The sequence below is a fragment of the Penicillium pulvis genome (assembly GCF_028828015.1).
Source record: "Penicillium pulvis strain IBT 33274 chromosome Unknown contig_5_segment0_segment0, whole genome shotgun sequence".
NCBI lineage: Eukaryota > Fungi > Ascomycota > Eurotiomycetes > Eurotiales > Aspergillaceae > Penicillium > Penicillium pulvis.
Window position 1 is genome coordinate 3,407,480 of NW_026643078.1, and position 27,963 is coordinate 3,435,442.

The 27,963-nt window shown below is 48.3% G+C and overlaps 10 protein-coding genes across 10 annotated transcripts; 6 read left to right on the top strand and 4 right to left on the bottom strand.

The window, feature by feature from the left end:
- Nucleotides 1–2,580: 2,580 nt before the first annotated feature.
- On the top strand, nucleotides 2,581–4,250 carry N7503_007840 (uncharacterized protein; the record flags this gene model as incomplete). Its single annotated transcript, XM_057067387.1, has 4 exons — nucleotides 2,581–2,848; nucleotides 2,923–3,492; nucleotides 3,565–3,727; nucleotides 3,797–4,250. The coding sequence occupies 4 exons, from the start codon at nucleotides 2,581–2,583 to the stop codon at nucleotides 4,248–4,250; spliced, it is 1,455 nt and encodes a 484-aa protein (XP_056921068.1).
- Nucleotides 4,251–7,372: 3,122 nt separating this feature from the next.
- On the top strand, nucleotides 7,373–9,619 carry N7503_007841 (CoA-transferase family III; the record flags this gene model as incomplete). Its single annotated transcript, XM_057067388.1, has 1 exon — nucleotides 7,373–9,619. One exon carries the CDS (start codon nucleotides 7,373–7,375, stop codon nucleotides 9,617–9,619), a length of 2,247 nt encoding a protein of 748 aa, XP_056921069.1.
- Nucleotides 9,620–10,466: 847 nt separating this feature from the next.
- Nucleotides 10,467–12,074, top strand: N7503_007842 (uncharacterized protein; the record flags this gene model as incomplete). The annotated part of the gene is made up of 1 exon (XM_057067389.1): nucleotides 10,467–12,074. One exon carries the CDS (start codon nucleotides 10,467–10,469, stop codon nucleotides 12,072–12,074), a length of 1,608 nt encoding a protein of 535 aa, XP_056921070.1.
- A 468-nt stretch (nucleotides 12,075–12,542) lies between these two features.
- Nucleotides 12,543–13,967, top strand: N7503_007843 (uncharacterized protein; the record flags this gene model as incomplete). The annotated part of the gene is made up of 1 exon (XM_057067390.1): nucleotides 12,543–13,967. The coding sequence occupies one exon, from the start codon at nucleotides 12,543–12,545 to the stop codon at nucleotides 13,965–13,967; it is 1,425 nt and encodes a 474-aa protein (XP_056921071.1).
- Nucleotides 13,968–14,514: 547 nt separating this feature from the next.
- Nucleotides 14,515–16,300, top strand: N7503_007844 (uncharacterized protein; the record flags this gene model as incomplete). The annotated part of the gene is made up of 4 exons (XM_057067391.1): nucleotides 14,515–14,732; nucleotides 14,779–15,747; nucleotides 15,797–16,202; nucleotides 16,235–16,300. The coding sequence occupies 4 exons, from the start codon at nucleotides 14,515–14,517 to the stop codon at nucleotides 16,298–16,300; spliced, it is 1,659 nt and encodes a 552-aa protein (XP_056921072.1).
- Nucleotides 16,301–16,480: 180 nt separating this feature from the next.
- N7503_007845 (uncharacterized protein) lies at nucleotides 16,481–17,973 on the bottom strand (the record flags this gene model as incomplete). The annotated part of the gene is made up of 3 exons (XM_057067392.1): nucleotides 16,481–17,041; nucleotides 17,212–17,662; nucleotides 17,720–17,973. The coding sequence occupies 3 exons, from the start codon at nucleotides 17,971–17,973 to the stop codon at nucleotides 16,481–16,483; spliced, it is 1,266 nt and encodes a 421-aa protein (XP_056921073.1).
- A 1,297-nt stretch (nucleotides 17,974–19,270) lies between these two features.
- On the bottom strand, nucleotides 19,271–20,948 carry N7503_007846 (BTB/POZ domain-containing protein; the record flags this gene model as incomplete). Its single annotated transcript, XM_057067393.1, has 2 exons — nucleotides 19,271–20,789; nucleotides 20,845–20,948. 2 exons carry the CDS (start codon nucleotides 20,946–20,948, stop codon nucleotides 19,271–19,273), a joined length of 1,623 nt encoding a protein of 540 aa, XP_056921074.1.
- Nucleotides 20,949–21,426: 478 nt separating this feature from the next.
- N7503_007847 (uncharacterized protein) lies at nucleotides 21,427–22,525 on the bottom strand (the record flags this gene model as incomplete). The annotated part of the gene is made up of 2 exons (XM_057067394.1): nucleotides 21,427–22,010; nucleotides 22,060–22,525. 2 exons carry the CDS (start codon nucleotides 22,523–22,525, stop codon nucleotides 21,427–21,429), a joined length of 1,050 nt encoding a protein of 349 aa, XP_056921075.1.
- Nucleotides 22,526–22,820: 295 nt separating this feature from the next.
- N7503_007848 (flavin-containing monooxygenase) lies at nucleotides 22,821–24,823 on the bottom strand (the record flags this gene model as incomplete). The annotated part of the gene is made up of 5 exons (XM_057067395.1): nucleotides 22,821–23,448; nucleotides 23,505–24,084; nucleotides 24,131–24,603; nucleotides 24,663–24,743; nucleotides 24,792–24,823. The coding sequence occupies 5 exons, from the start codon at nucleotides 24,821–24,823 to the stop codon at nucleotides 22,821–22,823; spliced, it is 1,794 nt and encodes a 597-aa protein (XP_056921076.1).
- Nucleotides 24,824–25,921: 1,098 nt separating this feature from the next.
- N7503_007849 (uncharacterized protein) lies at nucleotides 25,922–27,953 on the top strand (the record flags this gene model as incomplete). Its single annotated transcript, XM_057067396.1, has 6 exons — nucleotides 25,922–26,162; nucleotides 26,217–26,562; nucleotides 26,634–26,744; nucleotides 26,793–27,081; nucleotides 27,132–27,209; nucleotides 27,270–27,953. The coding sequence occupies 6 exons, from the start codon at nucleotides 25,922–25,924 to the stop codon at nucleotides 27,951–27,953; spliced, it is 1,749 nt and encodes a 582-aa protein (XP_056921077.1).
- Nucleotides 27,954–27,963: the final 10 nt, after the last annotated feature.

Below are 27,963 nucleotides of genomic sequence, written 5' to 3' on the forward strand. Positions count from 1 at the left end.
CATTTGTCGCACGGGCATAATCACCCAGACTGCGACTCTAACCTGAGGATATAATTCCCCCCAGCGTTCAATCTAGTACATACGACCATAGGGTGTGGAGAACAGGGCTTCCCATCCTCTCAGCTGTACTTAAGCCACATGCTAAACGCGGCCAATTCTCGATGAGCCCTCTCTACTTCCATCACTCTAAAACGGCGATCCAGATGTTTTTAGGTTGAGTGTGGGTGATATGGGTGAGAACTTTTGAGAAGTCTACTCCTATAATACTTTGGACTTTTTCTCTTCGATATGACTGAACAACACTGGTAAAGTTGAACTAGCGATCTCCTCCCGCAAGTGAAAATCTTCAAACTCAATTGGCAAAAAAAAAAAAAAAAAAAAAAAAAAAGATTAAGCCGATGAGATGAATCACAACAAAAGGCGCGACGCCGCCGGCTTCTCTGCTTTATGTCATTCCGGAGGACACGGTCAAAATGGAGCAAATCCTCGGTATTTGGATGGCATGTGGGACCGAGCCATCAGGATTCAAGATCTTGGTTTCAGCAACACGCATGCGACGGTCTTCAAGCTCGACGAAGGCTAGACTACTGCTCGAGTCAGCGGTGGAGCTCAGATTATCACCTCATGGCTCGTCCCTCCGGCCAATAATTTTTGTCAGAAGGGGAAAGAAGAGGGGGCGAAGGAGAGCATGGAACTGTACGGAACATGCTATGGAGAGAGATATGGAAGGAAGAGAAATGCCATCTGGCAGTCAAGCGCTGGATATAGTCCAGAGAGATCATGTGACTCTGACAATTACCCTGACTACCTGGGACAAACCTCCGATGGTTATGGAGTCCCACAAAATGTCCATGAATAGCCTGGGAAGCCATGATATGGGCTTGACGATGAAATTAGCCCTGTTGTCCGTCATCAAACAAGTTAGATAACGATGAGATGTAGACACCACTTCTCTTTCTGGAGTAGAGGTAAGACTCCACTCCAGGCCAGTCCTCTTGTCAGCCTTACTATCAGGTGGCCTTCTGGCCGCGGAAATGTATTGAGTGTTCAACTTTATCTTGAGAACAAGGTCTGGATGGCTTACTAGGAACGAACAAGCGGGGACTTCGGGCCGGCTGTATGCCAAGACATCAATAGGATCTCTCCCTGGACAGCCAAGTGGGTCTCAACTACCTACAGTAGGAGATGTGGGTACCGTACCCGTCCCTTTATTATGATGGTTCATATGTGAGGTATCTCTCCATTCCAAATGAATTTGAAGTGTCGGCACGTAAGGACCGGGGTTTGGATAATATTTGGTCACAAAACCTTTTAAGTACATCAGAGGGGAGGCCTACGCGGTAAACAAATTGACAAAAAGGGCCAAGGTTCGGAGACAGGAGCTAGGAATCTTGGGTCGTAGATCCAGTGATCGCGATCATTGGACACGATGCATGAGCCAGTAATCAGCGGGAAATGAAAAACCGTGGGATCCGTTACACTCACGGATCGCAAGCCTGAGTAGCCGCCAGGGGGCGGTACAAAGTCGAGTGGGATCGGAAGCCGTGGATTGAGAGCCAGTTCGGTCGCGAAATCTGCTATGCTATGCGTTCTTGTACACCCAGCTATGGCCATAGAAGCCAATGCAAAGAATTGTATAATTTCAGATTCATTATCTACATGATTTTACAAGATACTAGTGGCTACACGGTCAGCAACACCCAAGGTCTAGCTTGCCGTCTTCCCAGGTCTTCACTCAGATGTCGCCCTAACGCTGCTAATGGAAGTAGTCTAATGAACGAATGGATGTTGCTTTCATTACGAAAGCAACTTGCTTTGCCAATCGGAACATGCTTCATACTGCGTGTAGAGTTTCGGGTAGATATAAGCTTTTATCAAGTAAGACCAGTTTTGATAAGGTCCGCCTTTGCCCGTACCGGAAAAGATCCACCGGGGTCTTTGGTTGATCTACACCAATTAAGGCTATTGCTTTAGTTCCCAAAGGATTTCCCCGCAGAGTTCCCCGCAGGGGTCCCCGTATTTCCCATTTCCCCGCCCCTTTAGTGACATCAAGAAAGGTTAGGCCTTTCGTCTGCCACCGGTTAGATTTATAGCCGAGGCTATGGGTCCGAATAGGCGGTTAAAGTTTGATCACTCGTCAGTCATTTTGGAAGAAGGGCAAGTTATAGCAGAAAGGTTGGCTCCAGACCCGTACGTTATTCCGAAATCCGCGGAACTAAAAGAAACAAGTCAACAGACCCTGGTGAGGCATAGGTAACTTGTATCCCTCGGTGAGACTAAGACTATTTTGTCCTGAGGCAGAACTAGAGTTTCGAATTGGCAATAAGCCAAATGCAATGGTTTCCCGCCTTGTGCCTCCTCGATCATTACAAATGTAGAATCGCGAATGGAGCTTTAATTACAGCCTTATTAAACTTGAATATCCCTGAATCTGATATGCACGAAGATCCTAAGCCCAATCGCCAGTGGAACTGGAAGAACTTTTGGTTATGTTGCCTGCTATCCTGCGGTCAAATAGCCTATGGCTATCCAGCATCCATTATTTCCACAATCCTGGCTCAGCCCGCCTTTCTAACCTACATGAAGCTCATTGACAAAGAAGGCAAAGCAAGCCCAAATTCAAATGGATTGATTGGGGCAACAAATGGTGTGTTCCAAGCTGGAGCTTTCTTCGGTATTCTTCTTGGGAGTTGGATTATGGACAGGTTTGGCCGAAGAATGGGAGTAGTTTATGGTTCCGTTCTATGCATTGTTGGTGGAGCTGTCGCGTGCGCCTCTCAAAATATTGGAATGTTCATCGCATTCCGATTCTTCATTGGTGCTGGGTCCTGGGCGTTCATGGCACTGAGTATGTTCTTTTTACGTTCCCCTTACGCCTATCGCACCAAGTCCACTAATTCAACAAACAAACTAAAGTCCCAGTCTACACGTCGGAATTGTCACCTCCTCAGCTGCGAGGATTCTTCGTGGGAATGAACGGTATTGGGATTTGCCTGGGATACGGTCTTGCCATGTACATGGGCTTGGCTTTTAACTCTGCCCATAACGAATCCACGCAGTGGCGAGGCCCACTTGGGCTAGCCCTCATCTTCCCGGTGTTCATGCTCCTACTTTTGTTTATCCTTCCTGAGTCCCCACGCTGGCTCCTGATGAACGGCCGTACGGATGAAGCCCGAACGATCATAATGGATCTGCATCGAGTCGGTGACAGTCCCAACCAAGAGTATGCGCAGGGGGAGTTCTACCAGATGAAAATGCAGAGCGAGCAGGATCGTGCTTTGGAGCCATCGTGGAAAGAACTGTTCACAAGAGCGTCATATCGGAAAAGAGTTGTTCTTGCCTGTGCTTATGCCTTTATCGGGCAAAGTACAGCCGCTCTAGTGGTTAACAATTATGGGCCGACGTTCTACTCCGCCTTGGGCTATGGCACTCTCGACCAGCTGAAGCTCCAATGCGGGTGGATGACGGTGGGAATTGTCTTTAACGGACTTGGTAAGTCAGCTATCGCCTAATTAATACATTATTCGGTAATGCTTGGCTAATACATTTGGTTTACAACGCTAGGTGCGGCAACAATGGACAGATTAGGTCGTAGGCCTCTGATGATAGGCAGTGTTGCCCTCTGCTCTGTCTTCCTCATCATTGAAGCCGTAATTGTTGCCAACTACGCATCACCCATTCCAGAGAACCCAAACAAGGCAGGACTTGCAATGGGTGTGGCGGCATTGTAAGACCTCCCCATCCCATATTTACTCTATATTTTAAAGCCAACTAACACCGACGCCTGGGGATATAGCTACCTCTTTGAGGCCGTATACAGCATAGGAGTTGACGTCTGCGGTGTTGTGTACTACAGCGAGCTTTTCCCGAACCATATGCGGTCCAAAGGAGTGTCGCTGGCAGTCGCAACTATCGCAATCACAGACTTGGTATACACGCAAGTAACGGCAACTGCATTTGCCAATGTTGGCTGGAAATTCTTTTTGGTCTTTATTGTTGTTGCCAGTCTGGGAGTGATCTACCTCATCATATACCTTCCTGAGACCAAAGGGGTGCCGTTAGAAGAGATGGCCGCAATATTTGGAGATGATGAGCACGTGGCTGTGTTCATATCGGATGTTCAAGTCAACCATGACCTGGTGTATGATGATCGCCACCTTCATCTTGGGGTACAGGCCCTGGAGTTGGAATCATCGGCAGAGGGCAAGCCGGAGGCTTCTAAGGTGGAAGACAAAGACGATCCAAAGTAAGGGATTGTGAAAAGAGACACAAAGCCCATTCGCTAGGGAAAGATGCTTCTTAACTGGCACGAATACCGCATATGTGGCCCCTCTCTTGTGTCAGTCAGAGCTTTGTTCCGGTTGTTTTGACATACATGGGACTCCCCTACCAAGTCCCAAACCTCGTCCGTTATTGATTTCTCAAGAGCAAATTCCCACGTGGTAAACTTCCTATGAGATTGCTTGGGCTTAACCGGCCTTTTCCTCGTGATGAAACTAGGATTGTAGCCAGAATAGAATCTCTGAGTTGAAAACAGCAAGATGGGAACGGGTCTAGTCTTGTTTGACTTCCTTCTTTATGAACGCTGATCACCCGTTACGGCGCATGTTCACCCTTGATGAGCATATTGGTTCCATGGTTTGATAGGATAGACGACGGTAAACTGGTTTACAGTGCACCGGTGTTTGGCCTTGGTACTACTCGTCTGGGGTTTTGGGTCGATGACGGGATCAGGCTTGTTGGTTGAACGCCTAGGAGGGGCTGGAGCAGAGGGTTAGGGTGGGTAGGTCTAGATGCTGATGACCCATGTAGCTAAATTGAATGTTTAGGCCTTGTGGTGTAGCGCCAGGCATGCTAGACCATGTGCTCCAGACTGACATGTCCGATATTCGACAGGTTGTAGTATATGACCAGTATAAGCGGAGGACCACCAACTGGCATCCGCATCGGGTGCAAGCGCTATACAGTCGTTCACCTATGTTGTTGCCACCCTATTGGTATTATCCAATATAATGGAAATCACTACAAGATGTTATCCTCAATGACTAGCCCAACATTTCCAGCTTGATTGACACTGGATTACCGACGTGATGAGATTCCGGGTCAGCACTAGGCCCCTTCTAGAATATGAGGATCGTGAAACTACTATAACAAGCCAATTACTCCTGATTAATTAGCCCTGCGAGATTCGCCATGCTTCAAAGTATACTTTCCTGGTTTATTGGTCGACGTGAGCTCTAGGGTCGATCTCAAATATACCAATCGTCTTTCCTAGTCTGTCCACTAGCAGCCATCTGGTTCAGTGTGACCAATTAGGTCCCACCTTGCGAAGACCGTTCCGTTCTTTTATATCTATAAGTAGCTCAGTCACCAATTCGGATGTGACTTTTTGCTCGGTTTTTCTTAAACCATTGACCACGAAGACCGATGCGCGAAAATGGAAACAGCTTTGTAAATCTTTCTAGCCCTCCTAATCATAGGTAAGCCGCTGAACTGCTCCTTTCCTGTTGGGTGTTTTTCTCTAAAATATGTGACTGATCTTTTTGGTACCTAGCCATTCCTGTGTCTACCTCTATACTTGCCATGTTTAGAAGTCTATAAGAAGCTTAAGATCCTTAGTTAAATTATTAGTATCTCTTATTGAATATTCTTATTAGAGATATTTAATCTATATTCATCCAGGGCTAATATTTAATATTAGTATATTTTTAGCTCTATAGGTTCCTTCTAATAAAACTTAATAAAGCTTTATCTTCTGCTTAAATTTATATAGCTTAGTAAATAGAACAAATATAGCTTATATATTAGTAACTTGGTGTTACGCGGCGCTAATTGGTCACGGTGAGTATCGCTCGTAGTGGTCGTATACGTACGTCGAGGCTCGTCCTCAAGTCTCAGTCGCAATCGTACTATTGCCGTTTAGGCCTTACACGGGCTCGGATCTATAGAATAAACTCTTGTTGGGCAGTGCCAGATAGTAGCAGCTAGTCAAGCTATGCTTAGTAACTGTGCCGAGCGACAAGAAAGTAAGTGTACCTCTCCTGGTAAGGTGGTTATCTCAAGTACGAAACAAGTGTGAAGCTGGACTGTGTGGGTTTGGATGTGACCCCTAAACCTACGGGTTCATGGGTTTAGATTTTAGGTCAAGGTCTAAACCAATAGGCTGGGTTTTCCTAGGTCTACACTAGATAAGGCGTCTTATAATAGATCGTTATCTAGACTCCTCTTTTCCCCGCACGACCCCAGATATTATAAGTTTACCCCAGATAGTGCAAAAGTCAGCGACGAGTTCCGAGCCTATTAGGTCCATATATTCCAAAATAAAGCACTAGGTTCCGGCAAACATAGCTAGGATATACGAGCTCAGATTTCCGCGGAATCAATGTTTTTGAATGTGATATGATGGCCTCGTATGTCTACGGCAAGCTTGAAAATAGCATTCCGAACCACCTCGGAATTTTCTGCTTCGGGACCGAGAGAGGCTTTTGGCGAAGACCGAGTTGGACTAACCACAGTTTAAGATAAGCCGCGTATCTTATCCGTCCGTTGGCCCCTTTTCTGTCTGTTCCGGTCTGAGGGTCATGGTGCTGTTGGATCTCGATTTCCGAGAAATGCTAGACTTTACCCCATTACTCCGTACCCCACATTGCACCTCATCCCGATTTAGATCGCCCAGTGCGCCGGCATTTTTTTTAACACGATGGAGTCCCAAAGTTGAGTAAAACTTCGCATTTTACACAGCACTATGTAGATAAACCGGCTTAGGTGATCTTTGCGGCATGTTGCATTAAATCACTCCAACGACCATGAGTGCTGCCATCCATTGGTTATGTATGCTACTCCCACTACGGGTGCGGTATAATATTACGGACGTAATATGACTCCATATAGCGCGGCTGATATGCATGCTCAAACTTCTAGAGGGGATTTGGGGTCTCTGTGTAGATCAGATCAGCTACCCGTACAAGGCCGACGCAATGGACTAAAACGCAAAGAGGTTCCGAATGACCTCGGCGTTACCATTCCGAAATATTGACGAATGATAGTCGACACCAACGGTATAAAGTCAGTACCCCTCGCACTTTGGGACGGAGTTACCTCACAGCAATTTTCTTTTTCGGAATCTACGTTACAAGCAAGATATTATTCTACATAAAGGAGGATTTATCAGATTTATTTCAGACAAGTGGCGGAGAATCGCTGGACTTTGTCGGTCTATTTTAAGTTGGTGTTCGAGCCGGAGGCAAGAAACAATCCGCTCAGGAACTCGCATCTTCCTAGGCAGAAGAACGAGATGAATGTAAGCGACCTGGCCGTTGGCGCGCTGAAGGGCGTGAGAGTACTTGACTTCGGTCAATATATATCTGCCCCGATGACCACAATGTTCCTCGCGGACTATGGCGCCGATGTGATTCACATTGATCCGCCCTCCGGCCCGCCATGGCGCCACTCTGCAAACGCTGCCCTGCATCGAGGAAAGAGATACATCCGTCTGGACCTGAAAACGGAAGAAGGGCTCTCACAGGCGAGGCGGCTGATGACTAGTGCCGACATCATCGTCGAGAACTTTCGACCCGGGGTGATGAGAAAACTTGGACTCGACCCCGAGGTTGCTATTGAATCAAACCCCGGCCTCGTATGGTGTTCGATGCCAGGGTTTCCTTCGGACGACCCTCGCGCTTCAATGCAAGCATGGGAAGGCATCGTCTGCGCCGCGGTCGGGCTCTATCCTTCACTGGGCTTCGGAGCCGGGGGTGGCGAAGGGGACCCCGTGTTTACGGCCTTGCCCCTCGCTTCAAATTACGCAGCCTTCCTCGCAGCTCACAGGATCGTTGCGGCATTGCGCACGCGGCAGCGATTTGGTCGAGGAGAAGTAATGGAGGTCTCCTTGTTCGAGGCTGGCTTTCAAGGTCTTGGCTTTGGCGCCGAAGACCCCCCGTCTCGCACCTTATCAAATACTCTCGTGGTTAAGATGCCGGCCGCTATGGGTGTCCGAAAGGCAGGAGACAATAATTATGTCTATATAGATTCCCCATTGCGAGGCTTGCAGCGACTCTTGAATAAGTTTCTTCCGGGGCGGGACATCAGATCAATGCATAAAGTCGAGATACTTGAATTGTCGGACGACTTGAACAAATTGCTGTCAGCGAAGCCAGCTCGTGAGTGGGAGCAGCTCTGTCAAGAAGAACTCGAGGGTGCGCTTGGATTGGCTCAGCCGGTTTCAGCATGGTTGGAAGACAAGCATGCTCTTGATAGCGAGTGCGTTATCCAGGTTGAAGACTGTGAATATGGCGAAACATTTCAAGCCGGCTTTGCTACGCGCCTAAGTGTCAGCCGGCCCTTCGTCCGCGGTGGGCGTCATTCCGAGCCTCTGCCAGGAGGAGAACAGATCGAATGGCTTGAACCTCAGATGGAGCGACCAGTAATCGACGTTGTCGCACCCACGCCGCCGCTTGCGGGGTTGCGCGTTCTGGATCTGTCGACGCTGTTGGCTGGACCGACAACCGCCAGGATACTCGTTCAGCATGGTGCAGAAGTCATTAAGATTGACCGCCCGGGCATCATCACCGGCGATGTCGACCCTCTCACTGATGACGAGGTCGCGTTTATTGGCGCCAGAACCGTTAGCGCGGGAAAGCGCATGATGTTCTTGGATTTGAAGAGCCTAAAAGGACGCGATATTCTCGCTGCGCTGATTGCTAAATCAGATGTAGTACATCACAACTTCACGCCTAAGGCCGCATTACGATTGGGAGTTGACGAGCAGAGTGTGCGTGGAATCAATCCCTCAATCATCATGTCCACGATGTCTCTTCATTCGTATGGCGGCTTTCGAGAAGCGTATCGCGGACACGACATGTTAGGACAGATGGTGACGGGCATGGCGCACCGTCATGGGGGAACTGCGGGGCCTCAGATCCAGTCCACCTATCTGAACGATAATGCGGCCGGCCACCTCAACGCCTTCGGCATAATCTTGGCCTTGCTACACCGCGATGCAACCGGTCAGGGGCAGGCGGTCAACGCGTCGCTGTCACGTACGGCAACTTTGCATCAACTTCCATACATGATGAAGTATGCTGGATGGACTGGGGACGAGCCGAGTGGACCGGGCAGTCCAGGCTGGAACGAATTCGACCGTCTTTATAAGGCGCGGGACGGATGGTTCTATTTGGCGGAAGGTCACGAGAAAGGGCGCCAGCTTCTTGAAGCTCAATCGGGGTTTGAGAAACTTGCGACTGTGCCAGCCCGGGACGTTGCGATCTGGCTGGAGGCGAAGTTCGAACGCATATGTGTGGCTGATTGCATAGCCATCCTCCTCCAGGCCGGGCTAAGCGCTCACCGTTATTGCGGCCTCCAGGAGCTCGCTGGTGATGTTGAGGTTGTGCGCAATAACCTGCTCCCGACGATCCACCACCAGGGTCTAGGACTTGCGCGTGGCATTGGCCTTCCAGTGTATAGCAGCGTCGATCGTGAAAAATCGCTCTTGAAAGCACGCCGTCCGGGATCAGACACTATCAATGTCCTTATCGAGCACGGTTTTGCAGACGAAATCGACCATTTATTGATGGATAGAATTATTGCTACTGATGAAGCGAATATTCTGAACATGGTTTAGCTTGGGTTGCCGCTCTGAGCATGCCCAATACGTCGTCTATCCTGTCCTACTAAGGGGTAGCTTGGGTATGAGTCGCCTGACATAGTCTGACCTCGTTGGAAACGCAAGTTTCACTGTAAGTCGAAGATACCCGGCCTGTAGCTTTTAGGCATCTTGATAGAATCTTACAAGGTCACAGTACAGTAGACCCAGATAATTACGCTGATGTGCAGGGGTCTTACTAAGGCACAGTTATTTGGGATCTGCGTTGGAAAAGCCTGAAAAGGTTTAGGCTCCGCAAGCGAGGTGGGTCCGGAGATGCGCGGCTATATTACGAAGCTCCCATTAAAGAACGGGATGTGCCCACGGCACACCATATGTGGTTCTTCAAACCAAATTGGGTATAGGATGAAACAGTAGAATCATTTTTAAACGGCGAGTTACCGACACGGCCGCGGTCTCCTCAAGAACAACACATTCTTGGTAGTTCTATCGGCCCAAAGTGTAGCGAATTGGATTAGAAAACAATTAGTTGGTATATATGGCGACGGAATTAGGGACTAGCGTGTGGGGCCCGAAGATGGAAGAATATTTACGTAGAGATACTCAGTTGATAGATGTATAAATACTGCAGAAATTGGGTAACTAAACCGTAAAACGCCATGTGCGTCTTCGGCCACGGTTTCATGTTTAACAATTTCAAGATTCTTTAGCGGTTCCACTAATTATGAATACGTGACGCGGCTCTACAGGTATATTATGAGCTATCTTCACTCGAAAAGTATAAAACCAAACCGGGATGTCTCGTCTCATTCCCCTGTCAATCAACCACCTTCACTAGACTATACCACAACATTAATCTTGCAGGATGCGAGCTTCTGTTTTGCTGGCTTCTTTGGCCTCCTTGGCTGCTAGTGCAACCAAGTGTGATCCGAAATTCTTCGCTCCTTATCTCGACAGCAATGCCAGCATTGTTTATGCTCGCACTTTCACCTCCAATGAGACCTTCGTAGGCCCTCTCGCCAACTATACCGGCTTGCCCGATTACTGTGCTGTCTACGTGAACGTCAGCTCATCTGCAACTTCATCGTATGAATTTAGTGTCTGGCTTCCAACTTCGACATGGAACAAGCGCTATATGGCTTACGGAAACGGTGGGTTCACCGGCCAAATCGCCTTCGGAGATATGGCGCCGGGAATTAACTACGGATTCGCTGTTGTTTCGACAAACACTGGTCATAACTCGTCTGTTACTGAGGCTGGCGATGCAGGCTGGGCTCTTAACAAGCCTGAAACCCGGACTGACTGGGGTTGGCGCGCTCTCCACGGAAGTGTTGCTCTGGGTAAGACACTGACCAAGGCTTTCTATAGCCACGATATTGAGTATTCCTACTATGCCGGATGCTCAACTGGTGGTCGTCAAGGATTGAAGTCTGTTCAGATGTTCCCGGATGACTTTGACGGAGTTCTTGCTGGCGCTTGTGCTTGGTGGACTAGCCACCAACAGAACTGGGATTTAAAGGTTGCTCTGGACAATTTGCCCAACGACTCCCCCGGCCATATCACCGCCGACCTGATGGATGTTCTGGCCGATGAAGTCATGAGCCAGTGTGACGGTGTAGATGGCGTGGTTGACAACATTATTATGAACGGCTACGCCTGCCAGTTCCGCCCCGAGGCTCTCCTTTGCAACAGCACTTCTACCAACACCAGCACCTGCTTCAATGCTGCACAGGTCGACACCATCAATCGTGTGTATGGCGATTGGATCGAAACGAACCAAACCTTTGTCTTCCCCTCCTTCGCTTGGGGAGCTGAGGCCCAGGTCTCTGAAATGATCATCACCGCCGATGATGATGTCGATGCCCCTAGTGGAATCGCCTACCCCCGTGACTTTGTCTACAACGACGCCACCTGGCCTGGAGATCACCTTGATCTGGCCACGATTGAGCTTTCCGACCGTCTGGACCCGGGCAATGCCACTGCAGATGACTACGACCTCCGTCCCTTCCAGAAGCGTGGCGGCAAACTGATCCACTACCACGGTTTTGCTGATGGAGAAATCCCTACTGGCTCCAGTATCTACTACTACCAGCAAGTTCAGAAGACGATGGTTCCTCTGGGGTACAATTTGGATGGATTTTACCGCTTCTTCCTAATCCCTGGTATGGAGCACTGCATGGATTCCACCCATGATGCGCCTTGGTACATTGGCTCTGCAAACCAGCCATCCGCTTTGACTGGAGACAATGTTTGGGGCGTGCCTGGGTACCGAGACCGCAAGCACGACGCTGTTCTGGCTCTGATGGCCTGGGTTGAGGAGGGCATTGCTCCCACTGAGCTGATTGCTACCCAGTATGTCGACAACACTCCTGCGCTTGGTGTCCAGGCCCAGCGTAGAACTTGCCCTTACCCTCAGCATGCTGCCTATGTTGGCGGTAACTGGAACCAGACACAGTCTTTCAAGTGCGTCTAAATGGAAATATTCCAAGGAAATAGACAGTCGAACTAGGAACAAGACGGAGTCTTGCGATATCAAGATGTACAATATTTATTACAGTGATTGCGTTGATCAATGTTCACTTCAAAATTGACTCGACGACTTTCCAGAGATGAAGGCTCAAGCTCTGCTGCATCATTAGGCATGTCCAAAACTCCTCCCATTGTATTCAAAGATTCTTAAATTGTTTTGAAGTTGGTCGATGAATCTTATCAAAGTATATGACGTCAAGATCTAATAAATCTCGGCCTCGCCCAAGGCAGCAGCAGGAACCAAAAAAGCCCCACAAACCTTGAATTGACGAGGAACGCATGAATTTGAATTTTCAAACCCGCACAGCTCTTTAGTTCTCGAAGACCTTGACCGGCGTGCCTCACTGAACAGCGGCATCGAGTTGGACATGATCCTTGCGATGTCTTTCTAGAGTACCCCGGACCCACCCTCATGGTTCAGCCCTTGTTCATCGCCCAAGAGGCCTTGTGCTTTTACCCCATCAGCACGATATATGACTCATGTCCTCGCTACTTATTCTATGCCCTTCTTCTGGCAAGCTGTCTCACACGATGGACAGGATGGCTGGCAGACGTGTTTCTGGGAGCCGCCGCGACATATGCCGGCACAGCAGCAATTGAAGCATTTATTTTGGTGTCAAGTGATCGCATAGCGCAAGAGCCCACCCTTGTATATATCCCATATGTTGCGGAGAACAGTACACTGTGGAGCAGTTTCCCACAGCTCATCACACAGACAGACCAGATCATCCTGCAACCCAGTGCACTCGAATTGGATGGTGATGCGGTCATGGCGATAGTCATCACTGGCTATCTCGTCTTTCTCCCATTGCAATGCTGGTCCCGTGTGTTGACTCAGGAACGGGCTCGAATCCTCCTGTTCTATCTCTGGAATATTCTCATGCTTGCTGGGTCCATCTGCGCTCTTGTAAACGCCGCGAAAAGTCGCGAAATCCCGACCCAGTACATGTTCTGCTACCCCGATGTCCCGCCATACCAGTCAACATCAAACGATGGGTGGGAAAGTTCCTGGAGAACCTCAACGTGGAACAGCAGTATATGGGAGACATTCTCAAATATCACTAAGTGGGGCGAGATCGGTGATATCTGCTACAACCCTTGCTTCAACACGAGCCAGATTCTCCGACAAGCGACCACGTTGGAATCATGGGTCACAGAGAGGCGATCTGAAGCTTCGCACGGAAATCGCTTCTGGGATAGACTCATCTATTCGAATCGATACATATACAGTCTCATCATCCTGTGTTTCATTCTCAATATTGTTCTTTTGACATTCAAGTTTCTGCCTTACAAGTCAAGGATTCCATCTGCTCAAATTGTGATAATTTGGAGGGCCAGGAAGGAGATATGGAGAAGCTTCAAAGATGAGTTCAAAGATTCACTTTCGACACCAAGAAAAGGACTCGAAGCAAAAGAAACATACAACACGAAACGCTCGAGGTCTTGCTGGAGTCGCATTCGACCTGTCTTCACTGTTCGCTTTCTCAAGGCATTCCTTCGCATAATAGCGGATTTGGGCATACTGTTTGGCCTTCTATTTAGTATGATTATCAGCCCACTAACAATCATTGGCTTCGTGGCATATATCGAATGGTGGATCCACAACGATGGCCCGTCGCAGGAAAACCCGCAACAGGTCGGCCAATGGTCATATTTAGTCTCTATAGGACTACTGGTCACATCTGCGGGTATTCTCACGCTAAAGTATCGACTTGCCTCGGCAAAGGAGCTGGATACTGAGATAGAAACGCTGAGAGCACACCTCGAGAAGTTGGAGAAGAGAAGGGATCCTCGAATTGAGACACAGGCAACCTCATCAACCGTAGGGGATAATTGAGACTGGTGAAATAATCACTCAGGTCCAGCCTAGTCAACAGACTTACGTGATGCCGAATTCTCGGGTACTATCAGTCTACTTTTTCCACATCTGAATTTCCGATCTATGATGTTCCCCTCTGACCAATGCCAACAAGCTCAAATACAGGCCATATTATGTCACTGAGACTTCACATGAAGAGAAAGGAACTTGATGTAATGGGAGATAAATCATCTGGCTAACTTGGCAAGTCTCGTCGCTTGCCAAGCGTGCGGGGATCCCTAGCTTTACGATTTAATTCGCGTAAATATCGGCAAGACCTTCCAATGTGACATACCCAGGCGCGGCATCGAAAACACTGAGCTCTTATTTGATGAAGTTTATTAACCTTCGTCTTGGTGCTCGCTTAGAGAGTATGGACATCACGTCAAAGCTCATGTTGCATTCTCTGTCAACAGTACTCGGCGATCCCCCTCACCGTCCGTGCTTGAAACATTGTTAATAAAGATTGAATAGCTCGTCCTGTAGAAGTTGTAATACTTGATCGCTCTTTGGAAGGTTGATCAGTATGCATGATTCCATCGATAAAACCACCCAAGAGTTTGTTGAAGATGTATCTCAAAATAGTACAAATATCCCCGCCCACGCGACACACACCCCTTTATGGCAGCTACTAAAGCGATGGCCAAAAGTGGTCATATACTGCCTTGCACTGAGTTCCGCCATTCTTCTCTATGGCTATGATCTAGTCATTGTGGGAACAGTATCCGCCATGCCGGAATTTCAGTATGTTATTATCTTAGGAATACATCGCAATAACTAACCGTAACAGACATACCTTTGGCGAAAAGTTAGGCGCTACATACATAATTCCATCAATGTGGCTCTCCCTTTGGAACGCGTCCAGTCCGATCGGGATGATGATAGGATCCATCTTCGGTGGTCATTTCCAAGACAGGGGTGGTCGTCGGCTTGCCCTCGCGATCGGCAGCCTTTTGTCCGCGATTGCGGTCGCAATCTGTTACGTTGCTGATCTTCCTGACGACATGGATTCCCGTCGTGGAGTCTTCCTGGCAGGCAAGTTGTTTCAGGGAATTTGTATTGGGATTCTTCTCTGCGTTGTCCAGACTTACATGTCTGAGATTCTCCCCGTTGCTCTTCGGGGGCCGATCATTGCCTTCTTGCCAATATTCACATTACTTGGCCAGCTACTCGGTGCTATTGTGGTGTACGTATCCCTCCAAAGAGAAGGAGCACAAAGCTATCGAATTTGTTTCGCGTCGCAATGGCCCTTCTCGGCTGTTCCACTCTGCCTGTCGATACTGTTGCCAGAGAGTCCGACATGGCTACTTAGAAGGAACAGACCGGAAAAAGCGCTGGAAGCTCAGAAGAAACTGGATACTATTCATAGCGACTCTGCCGCGACTATTGAGGAGTTACATCTGGCCATTCTAGTAGAAGAGGAAGAAACTGCTTCCTATGCGTATATGGATTGTTTCCGGGGAACAAACCTTCGAAGAACACTGATCGTTTGTTTGGCCAGCTCCCTGCCTCAGCTTTTTGGTCTGCAGCTCCTTGCAAATGCATCTTACTTCATGCAAATCGTTGGAATGGGCTCGACAAACAGTCTCATTTTCCTTATTCTTGGCATCGGTCTTGGTTTGATTGCTAACATTGTGAGTCTGTGGGTGTTGAATGGTCTGGGTAGACGCTTTCTGTGTATGTTTACATTGGCGACTGCTATGGTACTGTGGTTAGCCATGGGCATTGCTGGCTGCTTTGAGGGCATCGTCACGATTTGGTATGTACAACACGAAGAGTTAACATTCCTTTTGCTAAAGCCTCTACAGGTACACTGCAGTCACAATGATGATAGTCACGATGGTTTGTGGACTGGGTATTTGGCCGGCCTCGCATGTTGTTGCTGCTGAGACCTCCTCGCTGCAACTTCGAGCCAAAACCCAAGGCATTGGCTGGTTCACAAGTGGCATTGCGACCGGTGTGTTTTCAATCATTTTGCCTTATATCTACAACGCAGACAAAGGAAACCTCAAGGCAAAAACAGGATTCTTCTTAGCCGCAGTGGCTGCCACCGCGGTTATCCTGACCTGGCTCTTTATTCCGGAGATGAAAGGTCGATCGCCTATGGACATTGATCGTATGTTTTCAATGAAGCTCCATACACGGGAGTTCAAAGACTGGGATAGTGAGATGGTTGCTGAGAAGATTGTTGGTACCCCGCGGCAAGGGGAGAGTGTATGAGTTGATTTCTCAATTTCTCAATTGAGGTCTCTGACTTTGCTTCTGGATATGTTGTCGTTGGATATGTTGTCGTCCTGCGGCCTAAGGACTGACTACCTTCTATTCCCTACTGCAGATAGGTACCAGCTTTTCTTTGAGGCTGACAGGATTCTGGAACGCAGGTTCAATTGCATGAATGAATACATCGTAACCTATATGTACAAGAGGTCTATATAACCAGTTGGCAACGCTCAAGTGCCGACAATGCTGGAGATGGAAGCCATTGTAACACATCAATCTTTCACTCTAAACCCAGGATTTGGCATAGCCATTGGCTGTGGCAGTTTACGGGGATTACGAGCTTTCTGTTTTAGATTGCCCAGGTTCTGCTCTGGCGAGAGCTTGAAACCTGCTGCATTACGAGACTCCATCCAGGGCAACCTCAAAGAAGCTGGATTGGTACCAATGTGCATCTTTCCAGCCTCATTTGGTGCCGATGCAGTATATAGATACCTCGATAAAAATGGGCCATCACATCTGATTTGATGCTTGGCCGGGTTATAGTTGCCCGGTTGTAGACCCACTGGAACTCTGACCCACGGCGTTAGCCGGTTTCTCTTCGCGTCGAGTACAGTAACTTCAAGTGCAATCATTTGACAGGTTATATCTCCGCCGAGCCCAGCTAACTGCTGCGTTGCGATGATTTTGATAGGTGCTTGGTCGGGTGGGCCAAAGGGGCCCATGATTCTTCGCACGTCGCCTTCGAATATGATCGTTGCTTGTGAGCCAGTGTCGTAGAGCATTTCTAGCTCTGTCCACCAGGGGTAGTTAGGGACTCGAAATGCCATATTATACTAGGAACGAATTAGTTGACACTCTCCAGGGTCTGGGGTATAGGGTCATTACATGGAATGAACCTGGCCTCTTAAAGTATGGAATTATCAAGTGCGGCCGAACTACTAGATCTCGATCATATAGCTGAGACGAATTAGCAGAGCATGATATAAACTGATGAAGTACCTACCCCTTCAACCCAAAACCCCACATGGCCCTCATGCGCGTCATTAATGGCATCGAACTCCTCCCAGTTGAATGGTCTGGGCTGGCAGAGCCGATCGCCATGAGACCAATAAGTAATCAGGCCATTCAGATCCAAATTGCCTTCCCTATAGGCCTTCAAAATCGCTCTGATATTCCGAATCTGTTTGTAAGGGTCACCATTCTTCACTAAATTCTGAAATATGCCTTTCAAGCATTTGATTCGAAAAAGAAGATTAACGCCGAGGCCTTCTGGCTCGTCCTGGGCGATTTCTCTATCACATATTAGCCAATCCACATTTCCGAAGAGTACAAGGGCTATGTACTCTATATATTGCTTGCGTAGCGTATAGTCTTTAAGTTTTTCTTCGAATGCAAACGTCATAATATTGTCCTCTATCCTCTCCTCGCATCTGGCAATCTGGGCGTCGATATCACTGTTTTGCTATTAGCCATATATTCATTGTCTCATATGTCCCAGGAGGTGCATTTACTCTGGATCAAGATCAGGCTCATCCATGTTCCATCCTTTGGGAAGGGCACTGGGATCAAGTAAGGGGCCATCCCCTCTGTGAGCCCATCGTTCCTGCCGCGGGGGCCTGGGCTCTTCTTCTGGTGGGGCTGGAGGATCAAAGACCTGAGTAAGGTCTAGGTTTTGTATGCTGAGTGTTTTTGATCTCTTTTTTCTAACGTTCTTCTTGATGCCAAAGATGGATCTCACGCTTGACGCCTTTGAACCAGACTCCATGGCGTAGTGGAAAATATGGATGTAATGTCTCGGTATGATTGCGACAGAACAAGTCAGAATAACGGCACGGTGCCCTTGAAAATGAGCAGACCTTGATCTTTATATGTACCGCATTGTTGAGTTGAAGCCATGTCCCAAAACAGGAAGTTTATGAGTCAAGTTGAGCCAAATCCCGTGAAGAACTGGCAACAAAGGCAGTCATGCTAGGTTGAAGTTTTGGCTCTTTGAAGAGAAAAGAAACGCGCATGTCGATAACCAGCCACGATATTGACTACATTTCTTGCAATCATCCGTCGCCAAAAATAGTATGAATGGGTCTCGAGACCCATGGCGCCAATTATAGCTATCAGATCGTTTCAGAACAAGTCGCCGACTATTACAAAGAACTGTAGATTTTGAAAGCTTCCGCACGGCTATATTTCTTTCTCTGGCTCAGGCGCCTTGATAGATTTGCCGTTTACTTCGCTCTCCGTTTACTTCGCTCTTTGATCTTGTTTGCGGACTGTCATGGTCTTTTTTGAAATGAGCCAAGATGCCCAGCCACGAACACCTAAATTAGCACAATAGAAATTTTCTAACGCTCACAGCCTATATAGGTGCTTACATTACATATAGCAGCGCGCCAATTCGAACACCGAAGAATTAGTTGAATACCCTCACCAACCGCATTTGAAGTAGGGCAGTAATTGTAATTCAGAAAGGATTTCATCTCAAGTATGAAAAATCATGGTATCACCTCGTTTGATTCACGTCAATATATGAAATAACGTTTCATTAGAGTCATGATATTAGTAAGAACAGTCAGATCAGTGGGTATCACTCTTTAATCGCATTCGCATTCCTGCGTAGTCTACAGAGTAACGTGAGCAAGTAGATACTTGGGGAGGTACTCCAAAATATGACTATCTGAATCTTGAAGAATGCGCTATTTTAATTGCAGTTAGTGAGGGTGTTCAACTAGTTTTGTGGTGTCCACACGAGGCTTCTACACATGGTTGCTTTTTCGCTCATATTGTTTGAAACAGAGAATAGGTCACCCAGCAGCTTGAAGACCACTGGAAATCTACACTACGAGGGAACAAAGAAAGACCAAGAAGTAAATCGAATTGACAATAGCATTGGGGCAGACTGGTTCAATCCTTCGAATAGAAAAAGAGACCGTTATTCTTAAAATAAGCGTGAGACCTCAAAACAACATTGGAAACCATGATGGAAAGCAAACTTTCGAATTGGTCAAAGGAAACACCAAGGAAATGGGAGATAATTTAGAAGACTTTCATACTCTCCGTAAATTTTCTTAAGGCAAAACTATTGAAATGACACCATCTCGGTCCGGAATGGGCAGACCTTGACGCTGGAGCTTTTTCGTCCTCATTCGCCGTTTCTTCGGGGAGAGACTCTTCCAATCTGCGTACAAATCTGAATTTAGGAGCAGAGGGTGATTGTGATTGGTTTCAACTTCTTCGGCCAAGGTTTCCTCTGGGACACATTGTTCTGGAACAGGCTCTTCAACAGCAGGCTCGCTCGAAGCAGATTCTTCGGCAACAGGCTCCCATGGGACAGACTCTTCGGCAACAGGTTCGTCGGCGACTGACTCCTCCGGCACGGACTCCTCGTAGACAATCAGTTCGGCAGGAGCTTCAGTGAAGGATTCTTCGGTTACAGCGTTCCCGGCGATAGACTCCTCGTAGATAGAAGCCTCGACAGCTTCGACAATAGACTCCTCGTAGACGAGTCCGTCTACATGCTCGTCCATGACAGGGTCGTCCGGATGGTCAGTCCACTCATTCGAAGGGCTTCCATCTTCAGTAACCGCCACAGAGATGCAAACTTCGATCGGGGCAACATGCTCAGAGGCTTCAGCGGTATCACAATCGGGAAATGTAGCGGAAGCGTCAGCCAGGTCCTCGGCAGGATATTTAGCAGCGCGGACAAGACTTTCAACCGTGGAATCCTCATCGGGAGTGAGAAGCGATCCCTCGGCTACACTGCCACTACCAGCGGAAGCAGAGCCTTTTTCTGAACTGGGAGATGCTGACCTGGGACAGCGGTGAACAACATGGGAAACAGAGATTGCCGCCGAACTGGGAGATGCAGGCCTGTGATAGCGGCGAACGCCAGTTGAAGCAGAGTTTGCCGCCGAGCTGGGAGAAATAGGCCTGGCAGGCATGGGAGGCATGTCATACCGGCTATGTGGGTAGTGGTTTGCACCGAATCCGTGCGTGTAGACCCCGGGCCTGGCCTGATAGTTTCCACGGGTACTTTCCAACTCGAGTATGCGCGAGAATTGGGCATCAATGACTGCCGCCATGATCGCCAAGCTGCCGGGACTTCTCACAGAGGAATTATCACGAATATTGACTTTTGAATTGACACCTCCAACAATTTCTTGAAGCGTATTCGTGACATAATTTGGAAGCCAAAATTCGTCTTCGGGGAATTCCGAGAAAACTTCGGTCGTCAAACGCAGAAGTTCCATGGCTGAAAACTCATTTCCAAAGTGGGCGATGTATTTTTCGGCCATAACCTTCAGCTCAGAAAGATCATATTTCATGGATGCATGGTAGACTTGAACGCATCTTTGGTATTCCCTTTCCGTGTATGTTTTGCCACGGGAAAGTCCACAGTCGATTGTTTGCCATTTGCCAGTGTATAGGAAATGCACTACTGTGTGACCAATATCTGGAGAAATAGCAAGTTCGAGTTTTCCAGAGTAGGCAAGCTTGCGAAATCTCGGATAAGTTTCGAGATAGGGCCATGGGATCCCATATTGATCCTCTCCAATAGATATGGCGATCAGTGGAAGTTTGTAGGGCCTATACCCGGTTTGAAGTTAGTGGTTTGGTAGCTCAAACGATCAGAAGTTCTCACGATGAGTGCACTTGGCCGTAATAAAATCTGTCATATTTGCCGCCCAGGGTTGGAAAGATCAGTGTCTCATCAGCTGGACTGTGGACACAATGCCTAGGAGCCATTTTGGTAGCCTTGGTAGTAGAATCTGCTCAAAGGGTAAGGTGCAAAGTAGTGGAACAGCTCATTCGTCTTCTTGTAGTCGATAACTAGAGTTTGAAAAAGAGGGGGAGGGCGAACGTTGAGTTGGCCATGCATGACCAACACATCTGGCCACCAGCCTCTTACTGGTCGTATTTGCACGTTGAGGCTGACCCCTGCAATCACGATTTGAGAATGAACCACCTATAGCCAATCCATGGGAGCCACGCAGCTGTGTCATATGCAGCATGCTTCACAGCATCTTTTATCAGCACAAAGATGGCGGAGAATTCGAAGAGATGATTGCTGCCTGTCACTGCAGCCTAATCAAAACGGACGGAATAAGAGGGGTCAATCATCAGGTGGACATTCGAATATGTACAAGCGGCAATGCTGGCACATGCATAACGCGAGCTGAGCCTCATTTGAGGCCCAAATATGTTCAGGCCGAGATTGTATATGCTAGGCTAGCATTCCCTCCAATCCATCATGCAAGAAAACCCAAGTACCCCATGATAACGAACAGCATACCACATCCCACCCAACACTACTCACAGCGGGATGCTCAAACATTGTGTCCACCAGTCTCTGCCCCAGGTCGACTACCGAGCCTCCCAGCAGGGCCGGTTCATCCATAACAACAATATATGTAGAGTGTGCCTGTATAGCCACCCCAACTGCTAACAGCCATTTATAAAACGTAGCGTATCGACGCAAAGGTTGAGATATGTACGTTCCCCAGCCCTGTGGAAGATTTCTAGGCGACAATAGACCCGGGATGAACAGAAGAAGATGAGGCACGGCAAGAACAGGCATGAAGTACGGCGTGTTCGCGACGAAGGGTATAATCGCGGCACTGAGGAAGGATATCACGACGGGTGCAAGCTCGAGAATTGCTGGGGGAATCCATGACGTTTTCGCACCGCGGATGGCACTCGGATTTGAGACGAGAATTGTAGCGAAGAACAGGTTCTGTGCGAAGGAAATTGCGACAATTTGTCCGAGCAGCATGTACACCCACACGTTGGGGATATTGTATCGGCGACCTAGCCGGTGATTAGCAACAATCTAGTGAGATTATACAGACACACACACCCATCACTCCCAGAAACAAACTCCATCCGATTGTCCACAAGAAGATCTGTCCACTCCACCAGAACTTTGCCGGCGTCTCGGACACACTCTCCCACGCTTCCCGGAATAGCTTCCGATCTCGCAGCCACAACTCCCATTTTACCAGATATGGTTTCGCCTCAATCAATGCTTGCTGTGCAGGTGACTGTCCTGCTGCCCAGCTAGTATAGGAATGCCGGAAGAACGCGAACATGTAGTACCATGTTGTCGCGAGACTGACGGTTGCGAGGATGAGAAATAGGGCAAACACAGGACCGTGGGTGGTACTCCAGCTAGGCCGGACTTTCCGGATCTTGTACCGTCGGTAGATTTTGAGACATATGTTTAATGCGAGTGTGGCGCAGAGGGCCAGGTAAAAGGCTAGGATGGGGAGGGAGCGGTGGTCCTCGAAGGTTTGGCGTAAGAGTGCCTGTATTGATTCCAGCATGACGTGTTCTTAATTAGACCATCAATGGCCTATGACCGGCATTCCATGTCGAGAGTTTTGGAGACCGGGTGACCAATGGCACGTAGATCGGAGCGTCAACAAAGAGTGGGAGTGAGTATGTTGATGCGCTTATCGCGTTAGGCGGTGTAGTGAGGCTCGCCGGCTCGTGTTATCTAATTTACGCTACGAGTGATTTGAAGGTCAAAGACTTGCCTCTAAACTCTTATATTAAGGGCTAATCCGAAATGGTCTGCGCTCATGATCCATCACAGATTTCAAACATATGCCGCGACTATTATATGCTTAGCTTGGCTTTTCCCTTACAAGATTCACCACACCCCATCTCTGTTTCTAGAGGAAGGAGTCCAACCATATCGAGTAGTAAGGCCACAGAATTGACAACCCCATAGAAAAGCATGGGTATCAGACCAAAGAAAAGATTTCCAGTGTAACCACGTCGGAGGATGGTCTCCGCCAGCTCCGTTCGAGCAATCTCTGGCGCAACGGATGACTCAAATGGTCCTGTCAGTCTGTAAAATGTGACGAAAGATGCACCAAAGCAATAAATAAGCAGAATCTGCAGACCGTGTCTTCGATACAATTCAAGCAGACCTGGTGCTCCTCCAAAATCTTTGGCCAACGTGCTCATGTACGCGCTGTGGTCGACGCCATACTGGATACGAGATCCCTTGGCGGCAAGGAGGTGATAGTGGGGAGGATCCATGGGCATTTGCATGCGCCCGGTGATAAGCGCTGTCCACCACATGGCTTGCTGTTCAGCTATGGGAGGGATGGCGCCCACGCCTGGGCGCACGAAACCAATGAAAGCGATGTCTGGGTTTGATGGGTTGACAATGTTTCTGATTTGGGCGTCTGATGCCGTGGGATATGATGCGTCAAGATAAGGGAACGTTTGTTTGTACCTGTGAAGACTCTTATTACTTTGAAATCAGCACACCTTAGGAATGGTGCAACATACCCTGAGCAGTAAACCACACAGTTTGGCTGGATGTTTTTGTCCTTCAGCCGCTGCCAATCCTTCCGATCGTGTTTCACTTGGAAATGGACCCGTCCAGTAGCATCGATAGATGTCGGCCAGGTGCAAGTATCAACGTATCGGTCAGAGTTAGCATCCTCTGGAGGATCAATGTACCGATTACCGATATATGCTAAAAATGGATTGTGTGTCTTGTAGGGACGATTGAGGTACGGCATGGCTTTATTGCTCTTGTTTAAGAAAACAAAGGCTCTGCCCAGTCGCTCTTTAGGAAGAGCACCAACATGCTGGTTCATACCAGCCTGGGTTCCAGTCAAGAACCATAGAACTCGCTTGATCACGAAATCCGAAATGAACCAGCGTAGTCTGCTTTGGGCGACCGCCCGGTGGACGTATGCCGTTTCGAACAGGTTGGTGATGAGACCATCGATTGGAAGACCTCCGCTGAAAGTCTTTCCAAATACCTGGAATCTGCTGAGCTGCTTGGGGAAGGAGAGGAAACCGGTACGGAAGCACATAGTTACAGACTCCGCGTCGGCTTTGATGGACTCGTAGGCGATGTCTGTATGTGTTAGATGGGTCTTTCTAGTCCACCGGAATTAACTCACCCATGGCTGTTTCACCACATCCCAAAATAAGGACTTTCTTGCCAGCTACCTGCTGGCGCCCCTTATAAAGGGATGAATGGAACACCTCGCCCTGGACATTCTCAATGCCTGGAATATCCGGAATATTCGGCTCAACATGAAGTCCAGTGCAGACGGCAATATGGGAGCAGTCAAAAGTATTCTCCTTTGTTTGGTCCGGGTCATTCCGGTCCACATAGCTCAGTCGATGGGCCCATTGGGAACCATCCTGGAGCGGGGATACGCGAAGCACGGGACTATTGAACTTGATATATGGACCCAGCTTGAATCGCTCAACATATGATCGGAGATAGTCGACGTACTCGGGTAGTGACACATGGTCGGGAGTCTCCAGCGGCAAGCGGTGATCGGAGAACGTGGTCAGCTGCTTACTGCTCACCAATTCGGCGTTCTCGTAAGAGCGATAGTTGAATGTGCCACCGACATCGGACTCACTATTGAATGGAGGTTAATAGGATTGGATCGAGTGAGGAACAAAGGCCTGGCAGCATACGCTTCAAAGAGATACGCCTCGATCTGCTGGTCGGGCGTGGACGCCTCTAGCAAGGTCTTGAGAGTCACCAGGCCACCGGGCCTAGAAGAAGTAAGCAATTGAATAATTTCTGATCAGACCGGGTCATACCCAGCGCCAATAATGGCTACTCGTATTGTCATCGGGGCTGTTCCTGAAGCTGTAGGAGGGAAAATGGTCAACATTTGAAGAGTGCAGCCTGTAATTGCGGGGCTCCCCAGTCTCCACTCACGGAGCTTAGAAAGCTTGGTCAGTGACGCCATCGCCGTAAACCCACGCGTATCAGCTCCAGCACTTATGCATATTCTCCAGTTGGGCGCTACCTTTTAGTCTTCCATCTTCTCACTTTAATTTCTGGAATTGTGGGATTTGCAGATCTTGAGGTTTCCAAGGCGGCTTTCATGGTTTTAACCGGGCTTGGTATTATATCGTGCCGAGAAGCATCGCAGGAATAAATGCAGTAGCAACCGCAGAAAAATCGATAAGAAGAAAAGCGCTTAGGGAATCTCGCTCCTTTTTGCCCTTGTTTGATGGTTTGGGTACGGGGCTTCAGGCGGAGATCCTTTAAAATGTAATCAAGGTGCTGGTCAGAGTCTCCGCTCCAGGGGTATTGTTCTTCCCCTACGCGAAGTAAGGTAGCTAGTGGCCTCCCTCTCTTCTGCATCCAACACAAACAGGCAGAAACATTAAGATGAAGCCCTTAGCTTCTGGTCCAATAGTGTCTGGCAAGAAGATGGGATACGTCCGCGGCAATTGAAGGTCTGTGCTATAAATATACCCTTAGAATGCCTCTAGTCTGATGCGCTTGAGTGTCAATATCATATGGGCATCTATCCACTCGACAAAGGATGTGTGTCTTTACCATCCGTGGTACCGTACTGTTCTTCCGTTTGAAAGGATATACTCGGAAGTTGGAGTTGAATGATTTACGTATTAATCCGGAAATAGCTACTTCGCAGCGAATGATTGTGCTATTTTTAATTAGATGGCACAGCAAAGGTATGGTTATTTCTTTGAATGCTCCTTTGGACTAGCGTTCCAAGTACTTGACAAAGGACACGAGCCAGCAACTTGTTTCCGGCAATACAACACGACCAGGAACATTTCTGTTCTTAGTTCGATGTGTAATCTGGGACTCGACGTGGCTCTTTGTCTAACGAGTTATCTTAACATGTTACACTTGCGCCATTTCCGTAACCACTTCAGGTCTCCCTTCTCTCTGATCAAAGATATCTGTCAATATGGCACGTCCAAAAGGCCAATCTAAGAAGACTGGCAACAACAAGCGCCGTCATGAAGATGACGAAGGCAGTGACCAGGAGAAGATCACTCCAACCGGTACCGTCAAAAGAGCGAAGAAACGGGACAGTAGCACTGAGGAACTTAAGAAAGCTAAGACTGGCCCTGAGACCAAGAAGCGAACAAACAAAACCACAGAAAAGGCCAAGGAATACCCTACCAAGAGAGCAGCCGAGTCGAAGGGTAAGACCTCGAAGCGTTCGGGTGATTCTAAAGTGAGCCCCATAAATCCCGCAGTTCAGAAAGGTGGCAAAGCAAAGAATGATCAATCCCAGAACGATATACAGGATGTTAAGGAGAGTAAATTGAAGGCGGAAGGTCCCAAGAATTCCGGAAAGACTGCCTCAGTGCCAGCGGAATCCAAATCCACTCAAACGCCGCCAATGCCAGTGATGAGAAGCTCGATTTTTGAAGGCTTTGCCCCTGGGGATACTCATGTCAGACTAGAGGAAGCTTTGAAAAATCCAACTCCTCAAAATACTAAACGTCCACGGCAAACTTGGGGGCCCTTTGACCCACCCATAACACAGCACGCTAAGATTCCTGAGGGCTGGAATCCCACGGAGTACGATATTGACGAGCAGTATGTATCAACCTCCATTCATTCCCCACTCTTTATTTGTTCTCTTGAAAATGGCATTGATGACCTTATAGAAATATTGAGGCGAACATCCAAAGGAATATTGAGAGAATTGCAGAAGGAATTTTGCCCGCGTTCTTTGAGGCACGATTGGAGCGTTACTTGGAGATGAAAAGAGTCCAGGAGTATGTTGCCAACGCGGATTGATTTTGCAGAATACTAAATCCTCTTAGTGTGATGATTGCCTCAGAGCCGGGTTTGCCCTGGGTTGTGATCCTACGTCTGGAGACTCTCAGCATGATGGAGGAGATGATGGTGAGGGACGGGGACGAAAGTGACCAGCTTGTGAATATCAGAGCTATCATGCAAGCATACCGTGATAGAAGTCTGGTCTGGGACCCGCCGAATGTTACCTATTGGGCGAACGGAAGGCTGTATAAGGGGCCCGAGGAGCTCACCACCGCGAAGATGCATGGGTACTGGCGCGAGCTTGGCTACCCAAAGTCTTGGTTTGTTGAGGGGGTAAGTGGCTTCAAATGTCCTCACGACCATTGCTGACTATCAATTCATAGTGGGAGGGCCCGGCGCCTGAATCGATGAACTTCGTTAGTGCTATTGCGCCGCGATCGTCCACTAACATAATGCATGATGTAAGAGCTGACATTTCCTCGGTTTATCGTTTGATTTGGTGGCTAATCCAAATTATATAGATCAGACTTGCCATCCGACCTGCAGATATGCCCGCGCGCCAGAAACAAGATAATCGCTACATCGAATATGATTTCCTGGATGATACGGGATCCAAACACATGTTGATTTACGAGCAGGATTGCTGGGATATAGAGGATATCTGTAACTTCATCTGCCCAGAGGCGGGTCAGACATTTGTGTGCACTGCAGCCGGAACTGGAATCTTCAAAGTTATTCATGTTGAGGCTACCTTGTTCTGGGATCAGGGTTTTGCCAAAGTCCAAGTCATACCATGGACCCCTGTTACTTGCTATGTGGCACCTGGTCGTCAGGTTGGAAGCCAGCCCAGACTCAGTGGTGTTTGGCTCCGTCATCTGCTTAACCATATTACCAGACCGGACAAAGAGGGTAACTTGTACTTGGCTGACCAGGACCTTGACTCGTCTATCAATGTCGGTCCTTATGCAATGGCAAACAGGCAGGCACCGCCTCTTGTGTCGTATAATAATGATCCTGAGGCCTCTAACCTCTATTATCCAGGGCCTCATCTACCTGGTGGAGGTGACCACCAGGATCCTGAGCCTCCTCGCCGTAGACGTCATCACCCTGGGCACTATCCGGCGAACTTACCCCCTGAGGGCTCTCCGACTTGGGGAGAGACTTTGACAGATATATTCAAGCAACTTTTTAGGATCCCGCGGTAGGGTTTTGTCA